Raw genomic sequence first — 18,799 nt, 5'->3', positions numbered from 1 at the left:
TCAATTTGTTCCCTATATTCTGTGTTTTTCTTTCTCATAAAAAAAATAAATACTCATCAGGTTTATGAAATGTGTTTACACAAAACACCCTCAAAGAAAAACCTTACGAGGCTGATAGGAAAGTACAGAGAGGAACAGGGGTCACATAAAATAATTACTACTTTAATCTTGATTAATGTAATATAAAATAATGCCTATTAAATTTATCTGTAAATTTTACTGTTTTAAAACTATGAATTTTTCAAAGCCCTCAGGTCACTTTAACTTTAATATGTTAACAACTTTCATATAAAGAGAACTGTAGTAAATACACTTCTTTTTGACTTCTTCTGTTAGTTATTGATGTAAAGAACTAACATCAATTAAACGCAGTTTTTTTCATTTTTGGAAAGGTTTTCTGAATTATTAAAAATATCTCTATGATAACTGTGATCTTTTCTTAATATAAACTACCCACAGATAAATGTTAAGTGAACCCTTATTATTACGAAAAAATAACCACTAAATTTGCATTATTTTTGATTCTCTGGAATACAAGTATTATTTAAGGTTTAAATTCCATGGAAAAAAAAAAGAATTTCATTATATGAAGATTAACAGTTTCTTTTAACTCACTCAAAAGAGCTCTAATCCTCTCCCCTGTTGGAAACGAAAGCAGCAGGGCTGTTCGTTTAACCTAATATTTCAGATTTGTTGCTGCCTATTTTTTAATACAACAACATATTAGCTATGTGTAAGATTTATCTTAAACTCTCTATAAATTCTCTGTGAAATCGTTCCTCACGATGAATAGCAAGGTAAAAGTTCACAATGTCAAAACAGTCAGTCTAACCAGAGGCCATCAATAAACAATGGAATAGTCAGAGATCCAGCAGAACATTCTCTCTTAGATTTTTCTTTTTACTTTATATGGAGTGAAGAATTAAAACAAAAAACAAAATTATTTCTAAGTATTCAAAAATATAAACATCACTAAGCAACCAATACCTAAATGGGTCATTACCTGTCTAGGGAAAGTGTCACCGTCTCATTCATTTCCGGTACGTCATCAGCCTTGACAGTGATGTTGATCGTTGTGTCACTTTGCCCAGATAAAAATACAACAGAGCCATTAAAGGGACCTATATCGTCCAGGGTCACTGCTTTTGAATTAAAGCCAGAGGGCTTCAAACTCCAATAGACTGTAGCCTGGCCATCAGTTCCATCCCGATGTAAGGGAATGTATACCTTATAAAAACAAAACGATTTCTTACATAGTCACAAATTATATAAGCTTTTTAGTGATCGTGTTCACATGTTATTATGTGAATATATGTATTATTCTGCATGGAAAAGTGAACCATTAAAAACATTTGCACAAGCTTTTCTTTATGCTTAAAAATAATTTGATAGAATTATATTTATTAGTTTTTGTTAATCAAATTCACAAAATTGCCCCCACCAAAAAATATACCTAACTAGGGGTGGCTAAACAAAATTACAAATATTTAAAAAACAGAGTGATAAAAAAATACAACAATTTGGCTGAAGAGTAAATTTCCATCTGAGGTTCTCTAAAAAAAAATTAATGTAATGTCACAATTAAACAAAAATAAATCTTTGTCATTACAATGGGAAAAATATGTTACGTAAAATGCACCCTAAAGTGATTAGGGGCAATATAAGAAAACAATAATATAAATAACAATATGAAATGTTTCTAACCAATATAATAATATTGCAGCACAATATAATGCAGTACAAACAAAATCAGATTTTCAAATCATGGCTCTGGATTACTTGGGCAAGTCACTTAACTTTTCCAACCTCAATTTCCACATGCAAAATGAAGTTAGTGGTTCCCCATTTGGCAAATTTGTAGTGAGGATCAGAGTACCTCTCCACAATAGGAGCTCAATAAATGGAAGCTGTTAAAATAATTATGAAATGAATTGTATCTGGTAGTTTATTTAAGTGTAGCACACATTAAGTGTATATAATAAAAGGACATTGTAGATCATGAAGAAGTTTAATATATAATAAACAAATACTTAATTGTAAATACTCTATTCTTTTTAAATTCCTAAATAGGGTATCCTCCTTGCTTTTTGCCCTTTAACACTGCCCATCTTGGGGGAAAAAAAAAGGCAGGCATTTTCCTCGCTAAAAATCCTGCTAATCTGACTACCAGTGGTCAGGGCTGGTGGCTACAGAGCAAAGATTCTTAGAGAAGACAGAAAGTGCAACAGAGGGCTGCACCCTTAAATCACCAGAGGGAGTGGGCGTGGTCCAGGCTGTAGATGGGACACAGAGAACAAAGGGAAACTCACTTTTTCTGCTGTTTCCCAGAATAATCACTACAGAATGAAAGGTCATGGAGCCCAAAACTTCCCCCAAAAGCTAATTTTCCTCAAGAGAAAAATATAAAATGGTAAATTTACAACTTTATAAGACAGATGAATAAAAACAGTGTACATTAAGAGCAAGCTAAATCCTTTTTAGTTTTCTTTCCTACTTTTTAAAAAATATAAAAAATCCAAACCATCTTGAAAATGGAGCTTCTCTGCTAATATACAGAATCAAATGTATAAACAAAGAAAGTTTTGGTCACCATATTTTGACATGAGGCTTTGATGTCATAAACTGCTTTCCTCATTCCTGATCTGAACCTTAAATCAGTTTAAATCGTATGCAAGTGTGAAAGACTTGGATAGGGTCTTAGAGACAGGCTATGATTCAGGGAATTAGGGATTAAAGGTCACCAGATAGATAGTGAGAAAATTCAACCAAATTAGGGGGTGCAAAGAGGGTGCTATATTTGTGAACATGCTTTTATGTCAGGGTGGGGTGATGGTATATGCAATAATTTCCCCACATATACATACAATACAGAATTCCTAAGATTAGGCATTCCACAACCTTATCACCATCACCTCCACTACCAAGCACAGTATCCCAGTCCTGTGGTATGATTTGCCCCTCCCCCAAAATTATGTTTTGGTAATCACTCTATCAAATGTGATAGCATTACCCGAAAGCAGCCAGACCAAAATATACTATTTTTGCTGTGAGCAAATAAAATGCTAATTTTATTTTTTCAGATATGGCAAAAGATGATGCAAAATCACACATTCATCAATTACTTATTTTAAATTACATATTGAAGGCTGGCTGTAAATGGTGAAGCTTTTCACTATCTGTTAACTCTATATACTAACCCTATAAAAATAATTAGTGTCTGTACATTATCTCAAACTCATTAGGCCCCAGTGATAAGAAACAGCCTACTTACCACTTCAGCAGCAGAATCTTCTGGTTCATGTAAAATGATTGGAAGATTGCTAATAAAGCCAATTTCTCCATTTGCAATGTCTGGAGTAACCACTAAAGAAATATTTCTGATTTCTCCAAATCTAGGACTGATAGGTGGGATTGGGGGATTTATGTTCACCAACTCCACTGTTTCCAACTATGATAAACAAATGGGACAAAACAAAAAATGGAAAGAACATAATTTTTTAAAAAAATGTCTTAATTGCAAGGGACAACAAAGTAAATATGGATAAAGGCCACCAATCCATAACTTAGAAACTTCATTTTCTTCCTTGTTCATTCGCCATCCCATTTCAATGTCCTGCACTGGTTTCCTGAGCTCCTTCTGCCCCTTACTTATTATTATTTCCCAGGGTTCTATCTAAGACCTTTATCTTATAATTTATACCCTCTCCCTAATAATGTCTGGGTAGGTCCTTCAAATTTCAAAAACTTTATAACCAACTGCCACTAAATATGGCATAAGCATCAGACAGAAACTTGGCAGATAAAATATCCAAAATCGAAACTACTCTCCCTGTTTCATGTCTTCTCACCACTACCATCCCCAGCCCTGCCATATGCTTTTCCTCCTTGTTACCTGTAGCCAACTACCTTGACATGAAATATCAGAGAGTTGTCCGCATCTCTTTCCTCTCTTCCACTGGTCCACACCTCTAATCAGTCATCCAGACCCCTTCTCTAGCAAAGAATATTCACACTCAGATGACCATTCAAACTCCAATTATGACTTAAAATGCTTTTATGTTTAAAGAAATGCAACACAAGTATAACATGTAGTGTCCCTACAGGGACACAACCACCAGAATTAACTTCCATGGTGTCCTGCTCACCCAGAATGGCCTCCCTTCATCATTTCACAAGTCCAAAGTGTACCTGCTCTTAAAGAACAACTACATTTACTTCCCCCCCATGAAGATTTCCTTGGATTCTCCAGCCTATTTGATTCAATTTCTTTCTGAACTTCTATTGCTACTCTCACTAAACTCAGACTTCATTCTAATTTCATTATTGCTTGCTTTAATCATTATTATGGGTGTCCTTGTGGGTCTATGTGTGCCTCAGCATTTTCCTCAGTATATGGTAGAGACCTGAAATGCAACAGCTACACAATAAATATTTGCTGATTCATCTCTCCAACATGAACTGAGCTCTGTGGGAACCCTGATCTATCACAAACTTTCAACATCTTAATATTATAACTTTTCAAAACCCAACTTACCAATACTTGAGCGTAGGAATAATCACTACAGAACTGTAAAATGCATGACCATTTTAAGTTCAAAAGCAATTTTGAACTTAAAACATTATGAATCTCCTAGACCTCTCTGTTAGGCTCTGTAATGTGGAAATGACTTTGATTTAAGTTGGTTTTCCACAAGTGGACTAAACTGGTACTGATCCCACCCATACTCTCACAATTTTTGATGAACAACACACATTTTAAAAGGGCAAAAATAAATGCTTTTTTAAAATGTCACACACTTTGTTTGGAAAATCATATAGAAAAACATAAAGGGGTTGAGCAAAAATGAAAATGGACACATGGACAACAGTGTGGTGATTGCTGGGGGAAGACAGTATGTGGGGGCTAAATGGTAATGGAAAAATAAAATAAATACTAAATTAAAAATTTTTAATAAATAAATAAATATATTTAAAATTTTCGTATTTGGTAAAAATTTATTTCAGTCCAAGAAAAAATTAGACTGGAAAATTTTGACAATATTGGTATACAGACTAAGTAAAATAAAACATGTCATTCGCCCTGGCTGGTATGGCTCAGTGGATTGAGTGCTGGCCTGAGAACCAAAGGGTCACCAGTTCAATTCTCAGTCAGGGCACATGCCTGGGTTGTAGGCCAGGTCACCAGTTGGGGGTGGTTGAGAGTCAACCACAAATGGATGTTTCTCTTTCTCTCTTTCTCCCTCCCTTTCCTTCTCTCTAAAAATAAATAAATAAAATCTTTTAAAAAATGTGATTCTTTAGTATCTTAAATTTACTTTATAAAGTAAATAAAAGCCCTGGCTGGCGTAGCTCAGTGGATTAAGCGTGGGCTGGGAACCAAAGTGTCCCAGGTTTGATTCCCAGCCAGGATACATTCCTGGGTTGCAGGCCATAACCCCCAGCAACTGCACATTGATGACTCTCTCTCTCCTCTCTCTCTCTCTCTCCCCCCCTCCCTTCCCTCCCTAAAAATAAATAAATAAAATCTTAAAAAAAAATCCCAAACCATTAATAAAAAAAAAGTAAATAAAACATAAAGATAAATAACTAAAAACACATAAGTATAAATACCATTCTTTCTAGAAAATAGGAATATATATATATCCATATACATATATATTTACCTTTTAAAATAGCAAAAAGAATAAGAAAATAAAATGTGTACATATGAATGGCATATAAACAAAGTGTGCATTGTTTAGAGGCAAAAAATGTTTATAAAGTACACTTGTCATGTTTAAGCACGTGTTGTGAATGAACATTCTTGTTCCTGTGTATTCACAAAGCACAAAACTGATTAACATTGTTTAAAACACCAAGAGGAAAAAACTCAATATAATTTTTTTTCAAAACTTGCTTTAAAAAAGGAGGAAAATAAGTCATAACTTATACTCATTTATCAAAAGTTATAAAATTAATTCTAAATATCATGTTTTGAAAAATACAGGGTGGGGGGAAGTAGGTTGACAGTTGTGAGCACGTGAACACAGCATTTATTCTTGGACTGTTGTTTATTAATTATTGTATTATTTTCCATATAGATAGCCATAAACCTACTTTTTCCCCACCCTGCATAAAGAAAGAAGGTACAGAAGGCTATGAAGTGAACTGATCAAAAGGAAAATGCAAATTTTACATAGCTTATTTCCTGGTGTCTAAGCCTTTTTGTCTGGGTTCCTTAAGCATCTGCTAAATCAAACTGCTCCATTCATAAAGAGTTGTTCTTTGCTTTCAGATAGTATGCAACCAGGCAGCACATTAGTAACCCCGTGCTTGCCAAAAGTTGTCTCTCAGACTGATGTATTTAGCTGAGAGGGTTATGGAAGAATGAGGAGCTCCTGTCTCAGATTCTCCTTTCTTTAGTTTCATTAAACTTTCCACACAGACTCTGATGCCTCCCATTCTTGAGTTGCTCATCCATTATGTACTATACAAACTCCACAACCTTCTAATTCCAACCCGCCTTCCAGAGCCTACAGCTTTTGTTGAACCTCAAGGAATTCTGTCAGTGACTAATAATGCCTTTTTTCCCTATAGTATTAAATTAACTGTCTGCACAGTAAGACCTTTGTGGGGTTTTTGTTTTGTTTTGTTTTGTTTTTTACTGAATATACAGATAGATAAAGAATTCAATTTGGAATTAGTAGTGCAAACAGATTTCTAACCAGAGATCACCAAAAATTCAGATGTTACATGCTTCTTCAAGTGTTGACTTACTTTTCAAGTGTCCTCAAAAATAAATTCTGTCATGTTCACGTAGCACATTGAAACATAAAATGGCTAGGATAATATCTAACCCACAGAAGGCACCTAATAAGGTTTTGTTTACATAGGGATTTTCTGCAGCTACTTAGATAGAAATATTGAATATTTTTAAAAGACTAAAAGTTTAATATAAAGATTACTAATATTGTCACCCACAGTAAAAAGTAGTAGAGGCAGCATAAGAAATCAGAAAGTTAACATGGAAACATTCTCTAAAAATCAAAATCAACGTTTCTGCATTATCAGTTTTCAAACACATGTCCCATCACCACAGTGCTTACAGGAATGCCCTGGCTTCCATGAGAGAAAAAGCAACTGTGTGAAACCTTTGCTTCATTTCACTTATTTCAATAAGCTGGTTCTCATATGAGTTGTGATCTGTGTAAAAGTGCAAAGATACAGAAGGGAGAACTGAATACTGAGATAAAAGAGACTAAAAAACCTTAAACATATGCTATGAATTGAATATTTATGTCCCCTCAGAATGCATACATTGAGACCCTAATCCCCAGTAGTGATGGTATTCACAGATGAGACCTTTGGGAGCTAGAGGCCTCGTGATGAAATTAGTGCCCTTATAAAAAGAGACATCTTCTGGGATTATATCCTAAGAATCCTGAAACACCAATTCAAAAGAACCTATGCACCCCAATGTTCATAGCAGCACAATTTACAATAGCCAAGTGCTGGAAGCAACCTAGGTGCCCATCAGTAAATGAGTGGATCAAAAACTATGGTACATTTACCCAATGGAATACTACACAGCAGAAAGAAAGAAGGAGCTCCTACCCTTTGCAACAGCATGGATGGAACTGGAGAGCATTATGCTAGGTTAAATAAGCCAGGCAGTAAAAGACAAATACCATATGAGCTCACCTATAAGTAGGACCTAATCAACAAAACAAACAAGCAAGCAAAATAGAATGAGCGATACTGAAATAAAGACCAAACTGATAGTAACCAGAGGAGAGGGAAATAACGGGGGAAAGAAGGGAAAGGTTCACCAAGGAACATGTATAAAGGGCCCATGGACAAAGCCAAAGGGGGAAAGGAGTGAGGGTGGGAGGCAGAGGTTGGGGGTGGGATGGAAGTGGTGGTGGGAAAATGGAAACAACTGTACATGAATAACAATAAAAGAGAAAGAGAAAGATAACAAAGAGCTTGTTTCCTCTCCCTCTCCATTATGTGAGGACACAGCAAGAAGACATGAGTCTGCACATAGAAAAAGGGCCCTCACCAGAACCCCACATGATGACACCCTGATCTCAGATTACCCACACTAAAGGACTGTGAGAAATAAATGTCTGTTGTTTAATCCACCCAGTCTATGGTATTCTTTGTAGCAAACCAAACTGACTGAAACAATGTATTGTATTTTGCCACGTATAATGCATACATTTTTGCCCAAATTTTTTGAGGGAAAACTAAGGATGTACATTATACATGGGTAGTACTAATTCTATGTCTATATAAATGTTTTTAGTTCTTTTATTAATGCTTATGCATTAAAAGTGTAACTCTAGGAAGGAATAACTTCTGATATCAACAGTGATGAAGAGTTCTTGGCCTTCTATGATGTGTAAATATCATAAATTTGTTATAGGCACATAAAATTTCTTATACCACCCTGGCTGGCGTAGCTCAGTGGATTGAGCGAGGGCTGGGAACCAAAGTGTCCCAGGTTCTATTCCCAGCCAGGGTACATTCCTGGGTTGCAGGCCAGAACCCCCAGCAACCGCACATTGATGTTTCTCTCTCTCTCTCTCTCTCTCTCTCTCTCTCTCTCTCTCTCTCTCTCTCTCAAAATAAATAAAATCTTTAAAAAAAAATTTCTTATACCTTGTTTTTGCTCTTGTGTTTTGTAATTATTTGTTACATAAACTTTCTTGTACTATAATAAGTTCAAAAATAAATGCTAAAATTCCTTTATAAGACAAAAACAAGTACCTAAATATAAATAAATAAATAATGGAATTAAAAAGTTAAGACGAAAGATTTTTTTCCTGAAAGTTTGGGCCCAAAATGTGGGTGTACATTATACATGCCAAATATGGTATATTTATGAGAATGCTCTGAGGACACAGATAGCAGAGAAGGCAAAAGAGAGCATGGCAACCAAAAAGAAAAAGAAAAAACAAAAATCTCCATTCAGTTCTGAAACACCACTTGACAAGTTTTCTCCCAAACATTCTTAAAAACTCCTAAGTCTGGAAATGCTACTCTCAGGGAAAAATGGTGAAATGAGTATATATTTCCATATATTAATAAAACCACCTTTAAAAAGTTAATTATGATATATTTTGCATAGGGCCAAACTTAAATTTCTTGTTAAAAATTTCTGAACACATCTTTAAATGTGTCCTGGTGGCAGTATGCTAGTTGCTCTAACCTCTTGCCAGGGCCAAGGGCTTGACCCCTCGCTCAACCCCGGACCCCCACCGTCCAGCTGCCGTCTCACAAGAACGGTCCACAGGTCTCAGGGGCAACAAACACAATGTAAATAACACCATATCCTGTTCATCCATCACTCCAAAAAGAGAAACTCAGAGGGCCTCTAAAGAGTGGATTATCCTCATACACAGAAATACGCATCATATCATAATGTCTTCATTTTGAGGAGACAATAAAATAACAACAGTAATAATAATAATAAAGATGAAGAGGAGGATGTCCTGTCAGTAACAAAGCCTTTGAGAACACTGGGAAAAGCATCCCTCTGGGTAGCCATGTTACAAAAAGGTGCCCCCCACAAAATAAATATATATATATATATATCACCCAGAAGATCCCTTTGCCAGGAATTCTCAAGAAATGCATGAACAGTACAAGCATGGGGCTGGCAGCCCAGCTTAAAAAAAGAGGCAACAGTCTCAAAATAAAATGAGCCACCCACCCTATTAAGTGCTCAGCAAGGTGGAACACAATCATGTGAAACTTAGAACACCAAGAAGATATTTTGAAAGAAAGAAAAAAGCTTTGATAAAGAATGAGTTACCAAAGAAAGTAAATTATTTCTTTCCCCTCAGAATTCATATTAGAAACTATACAAGACAAAACTTCCCAAGATCTGAAGAACAAATTACTTTAACCTAGAAATTTCTATCAAAACAATCTGTAAAAAAATTTATTTTTCAATGCTCAAACACTCAAAAAGTTTACTTTGCACATATATTTTCTGCACATGTATTTGAGGATAGACACACTATAACAAAACTAAAACACAACTTAAGGAAAAGGCAAGAGATCAAGAATATTCAAAGTTCAGTCAAAAAGGTCCCAGGGAGCAGGTATGAAGAAGGCATAGAAAGCAACATAATGAACTAATATTCAACATATGTTAGACAGCTGACAGACCTAACATGGTGAGGATGGCATATAAGGGGGCAATTCAAAACCCCAAAGAAAGCAGTGAACCACAAAAAGAGTCTAGGTAAAATTATGAAACAAATTTAAATGTGACTTGATTCAAAAAATTGATAAAACATGCTATTTTATTTGATATATATCAGTTGGCAAAAAAAAAAACCCACAGTGACATGAGATTACACTCTTTATCATTCACACTATCTGAATCTGTATTACATTTATTTACATTACCAAAGTTTGATAAGCACCTTTTTATTGCTTTCTAATTTTCAGCACCAACCAAAACCAAATGCATGGAAAAAAAATAACCATACTATCATAAGTGAGCACAAATATTTTAAACTTTCATAATAAAAACATTAATAAAAGTTAAGAAATAAGAGATAACACAAAAGAATATGCTCTGAGGTCCTTATTTCTTGTTAAGTAGATGAAAATACAGAGATGCTATCTACAGTAAATAGGCAAAGAAACAGACTTTTTAGTATATTATTTAAAAGTATCCACAGTATACAATTTTTCTCATACTGCTTTTTTATTTCTGGAATGCCTTCCCTGAATGTATCTATCATGAAAAACATTTATCCTACAAATCCCATTCCTGTCATAATTTATCAAATCACTCAAAAGAATAACAGATCTGTGTGTGTGCTTCTGTGTATGTGCATGTCAGTCTGTCTCTCTCGGTCCTCCCCAATAAACAGTTTGTGAGTTGCTTCATTATGTCATCCATTATATTCTGACCTGCATTTCATGTCTAATAATGCTTTTATTATCATGTGACCAAAATTTTAACTTTATAGAACCCTTGTTTTATTTCCTTATATGCCTTAGGAGCAGAAACAGTCTTTCTTTGGACTCCCTAAGTAACTTATAATAACCAACCATAGAACCCCAACTATAAATGAGAGCAAAATAATGGTTCGTTAACTTTCTCACATAGATAAGTATACTTACAATTAACCAAAGTTGAGATTATTTTAATCATTAAAATACCTGTACTAGGAAGTGGGCCCCATTTTGAAGGAATGCATCATTTCTTATTGGTAATTTTGAAGTGACTTCAGTTTTTTGTTCTGGAAAAATGAGGCTATTTCTCCTGGATATATTTAAGACGCCATCTTTTGCTCTCAAAGGGTCCACAACTCCAGCAGGAATATAAAGTGCAGAATAAAACATCCTCACGTCTCCTTTAGTCCCTCCTAGTCTTGTAAAACTCAAGGATAAATATCGTTCTCCTGGGCTGCTTTCAATCTTCTGGTTTTCAATAGGAAAAAATGTTATTAGGCCATAAACATCATCACTATCCTGGATGTAGAACAATAGCTGCAGATAAAGAAATAAAATATTAAAATGCAGAATTTTCACATCTGAGATTACCAAACTGTTTATTTTCTAGGCTTGTCTGATTTTTAATATTTACTTATATATTGTACCTAAAACTGATCACTTCTTATATGTACAGTAAAAAAAATGAGTCAAAAACAGTTCTGAAAACCTTCCTAATTTATTGTTTGTAGGATTTTTCAAGAGTGAACTTTTTTATTAACAAAAGGACAACCTGGGCAAGCAAAGCAATCATCATTTCCAAAACCAGTGTTCTTCCTGTCACATTGAAGTACACATAAATGTGACTTGTGTGATCAAATTGTTGGGCTCTTCTGCACAGAAATACTCAATCAAGTAAGGCATAACGAGAGACCTACCTCTGCTGGTTCACTCACTTCTGCACCTCCTTGTATTGTGTGGGGAAGAATCTGAAGGAGGTAAGCTTCCGCCTCTTCTGGAATGTCATCATTAACAACAGTAAGTGGAATGGAGGCTACCATCTGCCCTTGTGCAAAACGAAGAACTCCAGAACTTGGGCTGATGTCTGCTGTTACCGGTGAGGGATCACTGCTATTCCGTGTCAGTACCCAGTTCACGGATATATTCCCATGGGTGCCACCATTTCTAACCACCGTAATATTTTCAAATCTAGAGTTTTTAAAAAGAAATATATACAGTCACATAATACACTGCAGTTCCCTGAGACAGACTTTTCCACTGTCAGGCTGGCCATTAGACATCGGTAAAAACAAATACCAGTATCATGAAGAACAATTGTTTCTTAATATGAAGGATATGATATGTTGATATGTCCTAGGAAACTACCATAATAGGAATTCACTTGCATATTTAAATTACTTCCAAAGTAGGAAAGAAAATAGGGGAACCATGGTAGAGGAAATGACACATACTCTCAAGAGTTCAGCATTGTGTCCAATACCACACACACTAAATCTTGGAATATTATAATAAAATAATTGTAGCAACAGGTTTGAAATAAACCATACCTTGATGTTGTATCTTCATCAATTATAACTGTCCTTTCAAACAAGGCACTGTTGAATGAGAGGACTCCATAAGGTTTGTCATTTGGCTTAATGGTGACTTGTACAACAGAGGGGCTTAATAGCACAGCATCTCCCTTTAAGGTATCTTTTAGTAGCACAACATGAAATGATTCAGCAATCTCTGGTATGGTATCATCAACTATTTGAAATTTCAGGTGTGATTCATAAATAAAAGGTGGAAAAACAATAGTTGTGTTTGACTGAAGATCGATGAAGTCTAAATTTTGCTGGGCATGTGCTGTTGAATTCCCAGTTACAATAACATAACTGATTGAAACTTCATATTCATCAGATCCAATCAGATTTCCACTGTCATCTTTCCCACGAACCACTGGAATTATGAGTATGTGGTCTTCCTCGGGTACCAAATAAACACTCTGGATGAATCTCACAGGGCTATCATTTTTCTTAATGATGATCTCAACTGAGCTCCTAGAAGTATTAATCTCTGCTCCCCCTTCTACACTTTTCAGTTGAATTAAAAATATTTCATCATTTTCTGGTACCTGTCAAAGAAATATAAACAGTGGTAAAACATCAATAGCTAAAATACCTGCAAAGAAACCAAAGTGCAAAAAGTCTGCTTCAATACAATTACATAAAAATAAAAGTCTATAACTGAAGGAAGCCTACAGAAAGGCTTGTTTAGTGTCATTTACTGACATATTTTCTAAAGCTAAATAACTTTAGATAGTGAAGGAAAAGTTCATAAGCTGATGGTATGAACAGATAATGAAGTTACTATAAGTATAATGTCTTTCAACCTTGATTAATCTTTAGATAACTCAAAAGATTTGACAGTAAAATGAACATATATTCCTACTAGTTTTATCAGGTTGGTAAGGTCAGAAGCACCATTCAAGGTCCAATAATCTAGAAAACTGCATTAAGTATCATATACAAATTGTCAATGCTTAACCACATGATTTATTCTTGTTTCTTTCTAGTTTCTAATTCAAGAGTTAAACATATAATACTAATCATATAATTTCCAAAATGCACATCATGTGTCTCTGGAGAACAAGCTACAAGAGTCACTACTAGGGAAAATATTGACATTTTACAATATATACATAGATAGATTATAGATACATATAGATTAGATATAGATATAGATATAGATAGATATAGATATAGATGATATAGATATATTGGAAACTGCATGGAAATCCTAGAGATAATCTCCACTGTGCTGTTTGAGCATTCCTTCACTATAAATTCCATTTTATGAATAAAAGTGAAAAAATACATTTTTTACTTCAATCAACGGCAATCAATGTGTAAGAGGTAAAACTATCCCAAAGAATAAAATATGATCTGATTGATGATCCTTTTTTCCTCAACTGTATTGAGTGATAACTGACAAATATATTTCAAGTGTACAATGTGATGTCAAATGATAACGAAGATCAAGATAATTAACACATCCATTACTTGACATATTTACTCGTGTGTGTGTGTGTGTGTGTGTGTGTGTGGTAAGAATTCTTAAGATCTACTCTCAGCAACTTTCAAGTACACGACACCATAATTATTAACTATCATCACCATGTTGTACATTAGGTCCTTAGAAGATCTTTTACATTTATAAGTAAAATGTATAATTAATCATTGCCCCAAATTATAACATTTTCACTGTTCTAGGTTCTAAAAACAGAAGGCTTTTGTTAGCTTCCAGAACAAGACAAACTAGTTATCACTGCTACCTAATATTTCATTTGTTTTGGGAGAAACACTCTTTTCTAATAATGTCTTCTAACTTATTTTCCTTTTCTTGGGACTTGTTGTGATTGGGTTTCAATATTTTTTTTGTAGAAAGGTAGAAAAATCATTATAAATTTCCAGCTATTCCTCTTACCCCTGGCAATACTAAGATATTTTTTTAATTAAAAGTCATGTTTTCTCTTGTTTAGCTCATGAGGGATATACTTGCACATTGTTCAAATTCGTTCTTTCCTCAGCAGTCATATATCTCAACCCTTGGTACCTTCACTGTGAAATGTAAAAATAACTAAAGCCTTCCTATGAATGTGAACATTTAAAATAGCCAACAAAGTACCAATCACAGTAAAAATTTCTTTGCTTTTATAGTAAAATATTTATACTGGGTAAATATTACTATACCTGCTCAAAACTGAAATCATTTTCAAATACTGAATACAACCTAATCTTTGACACAATATTCCCTAACATGTCTGTAATACAGACAGAATCTTTGTCCCATCTAAGCATTTTACGTTATCCCACCTCATCATCAAGCACTGTCAAGTTATAAACTACTGTCGCTCTGCCAGGGGGAAAGGTGATGTTTCCTTTAACTGGACTCAGATCTTCTTCCGGTGGATTTGGGCCACCCTCTACCTGCGAAGAAATACATATAAAACATTTCACAAGCATAAAAAAGCATTGTGGTGATGTCAGCTGACAAAAATCTGAAGTTGACTTAACAATGCTTTGCAAGAGCACTGGCTGGGCTGCTCAGTTGGTTGGAGCATCATCCCATGCACCAAAAAATCTGCAGATTTGATTCCCGGTCAGGGCACATACTTAGGTTGTGGGTTTGATTCCCAGCTGGGGCATGTATGAGAGGCAACAGATAGATGTTTCTCTCTCACATCAATGCCTGTGTCTCTGACTCTGTCTCTCTTTCTGTCTCTCTGTCTCTGTCTCTTCCCCACTTCTCTAAAAATCAATTAACATATCCTTAGGAGAGGATTAAAAAATGTTTTGCAAGAATTCTACTAACCTATATGCAAGTTTGTCCTTCCAATTTACAGTCAAGGCCTATAATTATAGATCTTGACTATAATAACATTAAACTACATGGTTTCTAAAAGCTTTCCATTTTATCTCAACCATTGTATTAAACCTGAGGAAAAAAACATAAATATTTTTCTTGAAAGTATTCAAAATTAGTAAGTTTTCTAAGTAATGGGATCAAATAGTAGTTCCACCATGGCCTGTGCAAGGTATACAAGCACTTTATGCGGTATTTTCCTCATCTTTAAAGAGCATAATAAAATAACAGGCTACATGTGAGGATTTAGTAAAATAATTTTTTTGAAAACTATTAAGTTCTTTGTGCCGGAGGCTTCTTTTAGGTAATAAGAATATACCAGTGAACAAGGCAAACTCCCTACCCACCAGGACCTTAAATTTAATGAAAATGAACAAATAATAAATAAATAAGTCAGATGAAGATAAGTATCATGGAGTAAAGTTTAAGAAGGATGAGAGGGACTTAGTGCTGGGAAGAGTTTCTATTTATATGCAGTGAAAATAGCATCAGAGTAAAGCACTAGAACAATATATGGAAATATTAAGTGATATATTTCAGCAGAACAAAAGACTCAAGATCCGATAAAATAATTTCAGATACCCACAGCAAAGTTGAAAACACTGTAACTGATGATGGCTTATCCTTTCTGCATTCAATTTTTTTAATTTTCCCATATTTATTATCAGAAAAAAATTCAGAAGTATATTTACTATCTAAGTGCATATCCCTAAGCACCTAAAATACTGCTTAAGTTCCTGTGTTGAACTTGAAAGACTATTGCACATTTAATTAGTGTTCACTATATTTTTCATACTTTACTGCCTTATGGCATTTTATTTCTTATTTAATTACTATAACCACCATATGATGTAGGACCTCATGAGCACAAGTAAACTCTTCTATGCTTCAGTAGAATTATGTTACATAAATCCAATTATCCATTTTATTCATATTATAATCAATAATTAAGATATAAACTGGTACCAAGACTTTACAATACTTTAATGTTTGAAAATCACATACAATCATATTTTGGATCTTATAAAACACAAAAATTACTTGAAGGTTTAAATATGTAACTCATAGAAAAGCAATATGATGACTCAATGCTGAGCATGTAGTCAGTAAGCAATCAAACGGGAACGGTTACAGCCAGCACCCTAAGAAATACACCTCACCCATAGCCTATCTCATTCATGTCAAATGCTATAATATCTATGGACCTTCATGATGGAATGTAACTGCTTTTAACACCATCCATTAAGAATATTTTAAAGAAATGTGAAGAGCAAATGGGAAAGGCCACATACTAAATACCTCTACATAAGCCTAAGTAACCCATGGACATTCTAAAAATGTATAGCCTTGAAAAGGTTTATCATTAAGGTTCTATGAATTTTGGCAGATTAACATCATTACTCTATTTTGTGGTCCATTATTATTCTGTATCTAAAATGATATGCTGTGTTCCCTGTAAGCACAGTATAGTCAAGTAACAAGGAAAACATTTTTATATTAACCATGACATTTATCAGTTAATAAAAGTATTTACTTTTATTTCATATTTATTAAGGGTCATATTTCTTATACAAAGAACCTTGATTTTTAAAATTGTAGCTATCTTGTATGAACTCTGTGTTACCATTTGAAATGACTTCAGAGTAAACGTACCTCAAAAGTCACAGTGACCATTCCATAGGTACCTTTTTCTCTGATGAGAGTGAGAGGCACAGACTCATTTCTGCCCCTGGGCTCACTCACTGTGATGGAAAAAGGCTATTGGGAAGAGCAAAGACAATCAATCAGAGGCAGGAGGTGGTGCAAACAATTACCTCAGAAATACGACATTTCCACAGACAAAGAAATCCACGTTTAACTCTTAAGGGTGTGGTGTTTCCCAGCATTAACTACATCTAATAAAAGCATTTAAAAGGTTTTTTTGTTTGTTTGCTTGCTTGTTTGTTTGTTTGTTTTAAAAGGAACACAGACAGAACTAGTCAAGCAAAAGATATAGGTTTGTTTGTTTGTTTTAAAAGGAACACAGACAGAACTAGTCAAGCAAAAGATGTAGGTTCTTAACCTGGTTCTGTCATCAACGAGCCACTCTGCTGAGGAATTTTAAAAGTTATCTAGTTGAAAGATGACAAATTAAATGCTCACAGGGGTCCAGGAGGTCCCAGAGATGAGTTGCACCTCCAGACCAGGATGGCTCATTGAAACAACTATTCAGCCTTGCCCCCCCCCACCCCCCGCACCGTTTCCTCCTCATTGGTCAGCTTGCCATTGAAAAGCAGACAACTGCTGACTTTTTCAGGACAGGATTAGTGAGCAAAAGAGAGAGCAAGTACATCAAATGTTAAGTGTGCTGACTTGGCTGGCTCAAACTCAGCACAGAAGAGGAGGAAGAGGGCAACAACCAGGTACACACTGACTAGGGCAGTGGACCCATCTCTCCAGCAGATACTGAGACGGAGTGTTCACAGATGGGAGCAGAAATGCCTGTCTCGAAGCATCACAATGAGGTTTCAAAGCGGTAATTCACATCAAGTGCTTATCCTAGTACCTGACACCTAGTGAGGGCTCAGTAAATGTTGGCGATTATTATTATTATCATCCTCCGTGTTCTCTTTATCATTAATATGATCATGATCCAGGTGGGAGCCAAAGTCAGTCTATTTAGCAACTACCGTGAACTCAACAGTTACTTAGTTCAACTTTAATTATGTAGGGCAGCTGCTCAGTCAGAGACCACAACGGTCATGGGCCTGGAACCAAAGCTGGAAACAACAGTTCATTCCCAGAGGCTAGGATGTATAATGTCAAAACTAAAAAAGAAAGGTTCCTTCAGACAAGTCAGGATGAGTTTAGGGACAATAAACTAGAAATGAATGCAGAGGAAAGGCAGTAAGGAGGGAAATTAAGCAAGTAAGTGAGCCTGCTTCATAATTAACTAATAATTCCACAGTCTTCAAATAACTGATTAATTTAATTTCCATAAATGACAATATAATGGATGTTACAAAATGTCTATTATATTGGCATTACCCATATATCCTTTTAATGGGTAAAGATCAGTTATAAAGATCACACTTATCTATTGCCCACCTTATTCAAAAATAATTTAAGAAAAGAACAATACACCAACTGTAGCAGTGATCTAAATTGGAAAAAAAATAAAAAGCTGGAAAGCACCACATCATCTTTTAGTAATGATAATTAGTAACATGATTCAAAAAGTCTCCATATCAGGAAGGTTTTGTAGTCTATAACTTAATGGCAAACTCCAATTGTATTCAAGATAAATTTTGTTGCATTTTAAGAGCTGGGACCTGTCTTACCTGTTTGTGTCTAAAGATAAAACCCCAGAACATAGAACTGGCCTGGAACACAAGAATTTGGTGATGAGGGAGAAAAAAATTAACTGCTGAGCAAAACTGAGAGGCATGATGTGGAC

At 34.9% G+C, this 18,799-nt stretch overlaps 1 protein-coding gene across 1 annotated transcript in view; it reads right to left on the bottom strand.

The window, feature by feature from the left end:
- ADGRV1 (adhesion G protein-coupled receptor V1) overlaps positions 1-18,799 on the bottom strand; it is a 507,196-nt gene that overhangs the window by 436,556 nt on the left and 51,841 nt on the right. Inside the window, 7 exon segments of the mRNA XM_036020532.1 lie at positions 1,004-1,227; positions 3,272-3,448; positions 11,167-11,496; positions 11,877-12,147; positions 12,507-13,072; positions 14,814-14,927; positions 17,017-17,121. Coding sequence (XP_035876425.1) covers positions 1,004-1,227; positions 3,272-3,448; positions 11,167-11,496; positions 11,877-12,147; positions 12,507-13,072; positions 14,814-14,927; positions 17,017-17,121 — 1,787 coding nt within the window.

This window comes from Phyllostomus discolor, chromosome 3 (genome assembly GCF_004126475.2).
Source record: "Phyllostomus discolor isolate MPI-MPIP mPhyDis1 chromosome 3, mPhyDis1.pri.v3, whole genome shotgun sequence".
NCBI classification, from domain to species: Eukaryota; Metazoa; Chordata; class Mammalia; order Chiroptera; family Phyllostomidae; genus Phyllostomus; species Phyllostomus discolor.
This window is presented reverse-complemented; position numbering and strand designations above follow the sequence as displayed.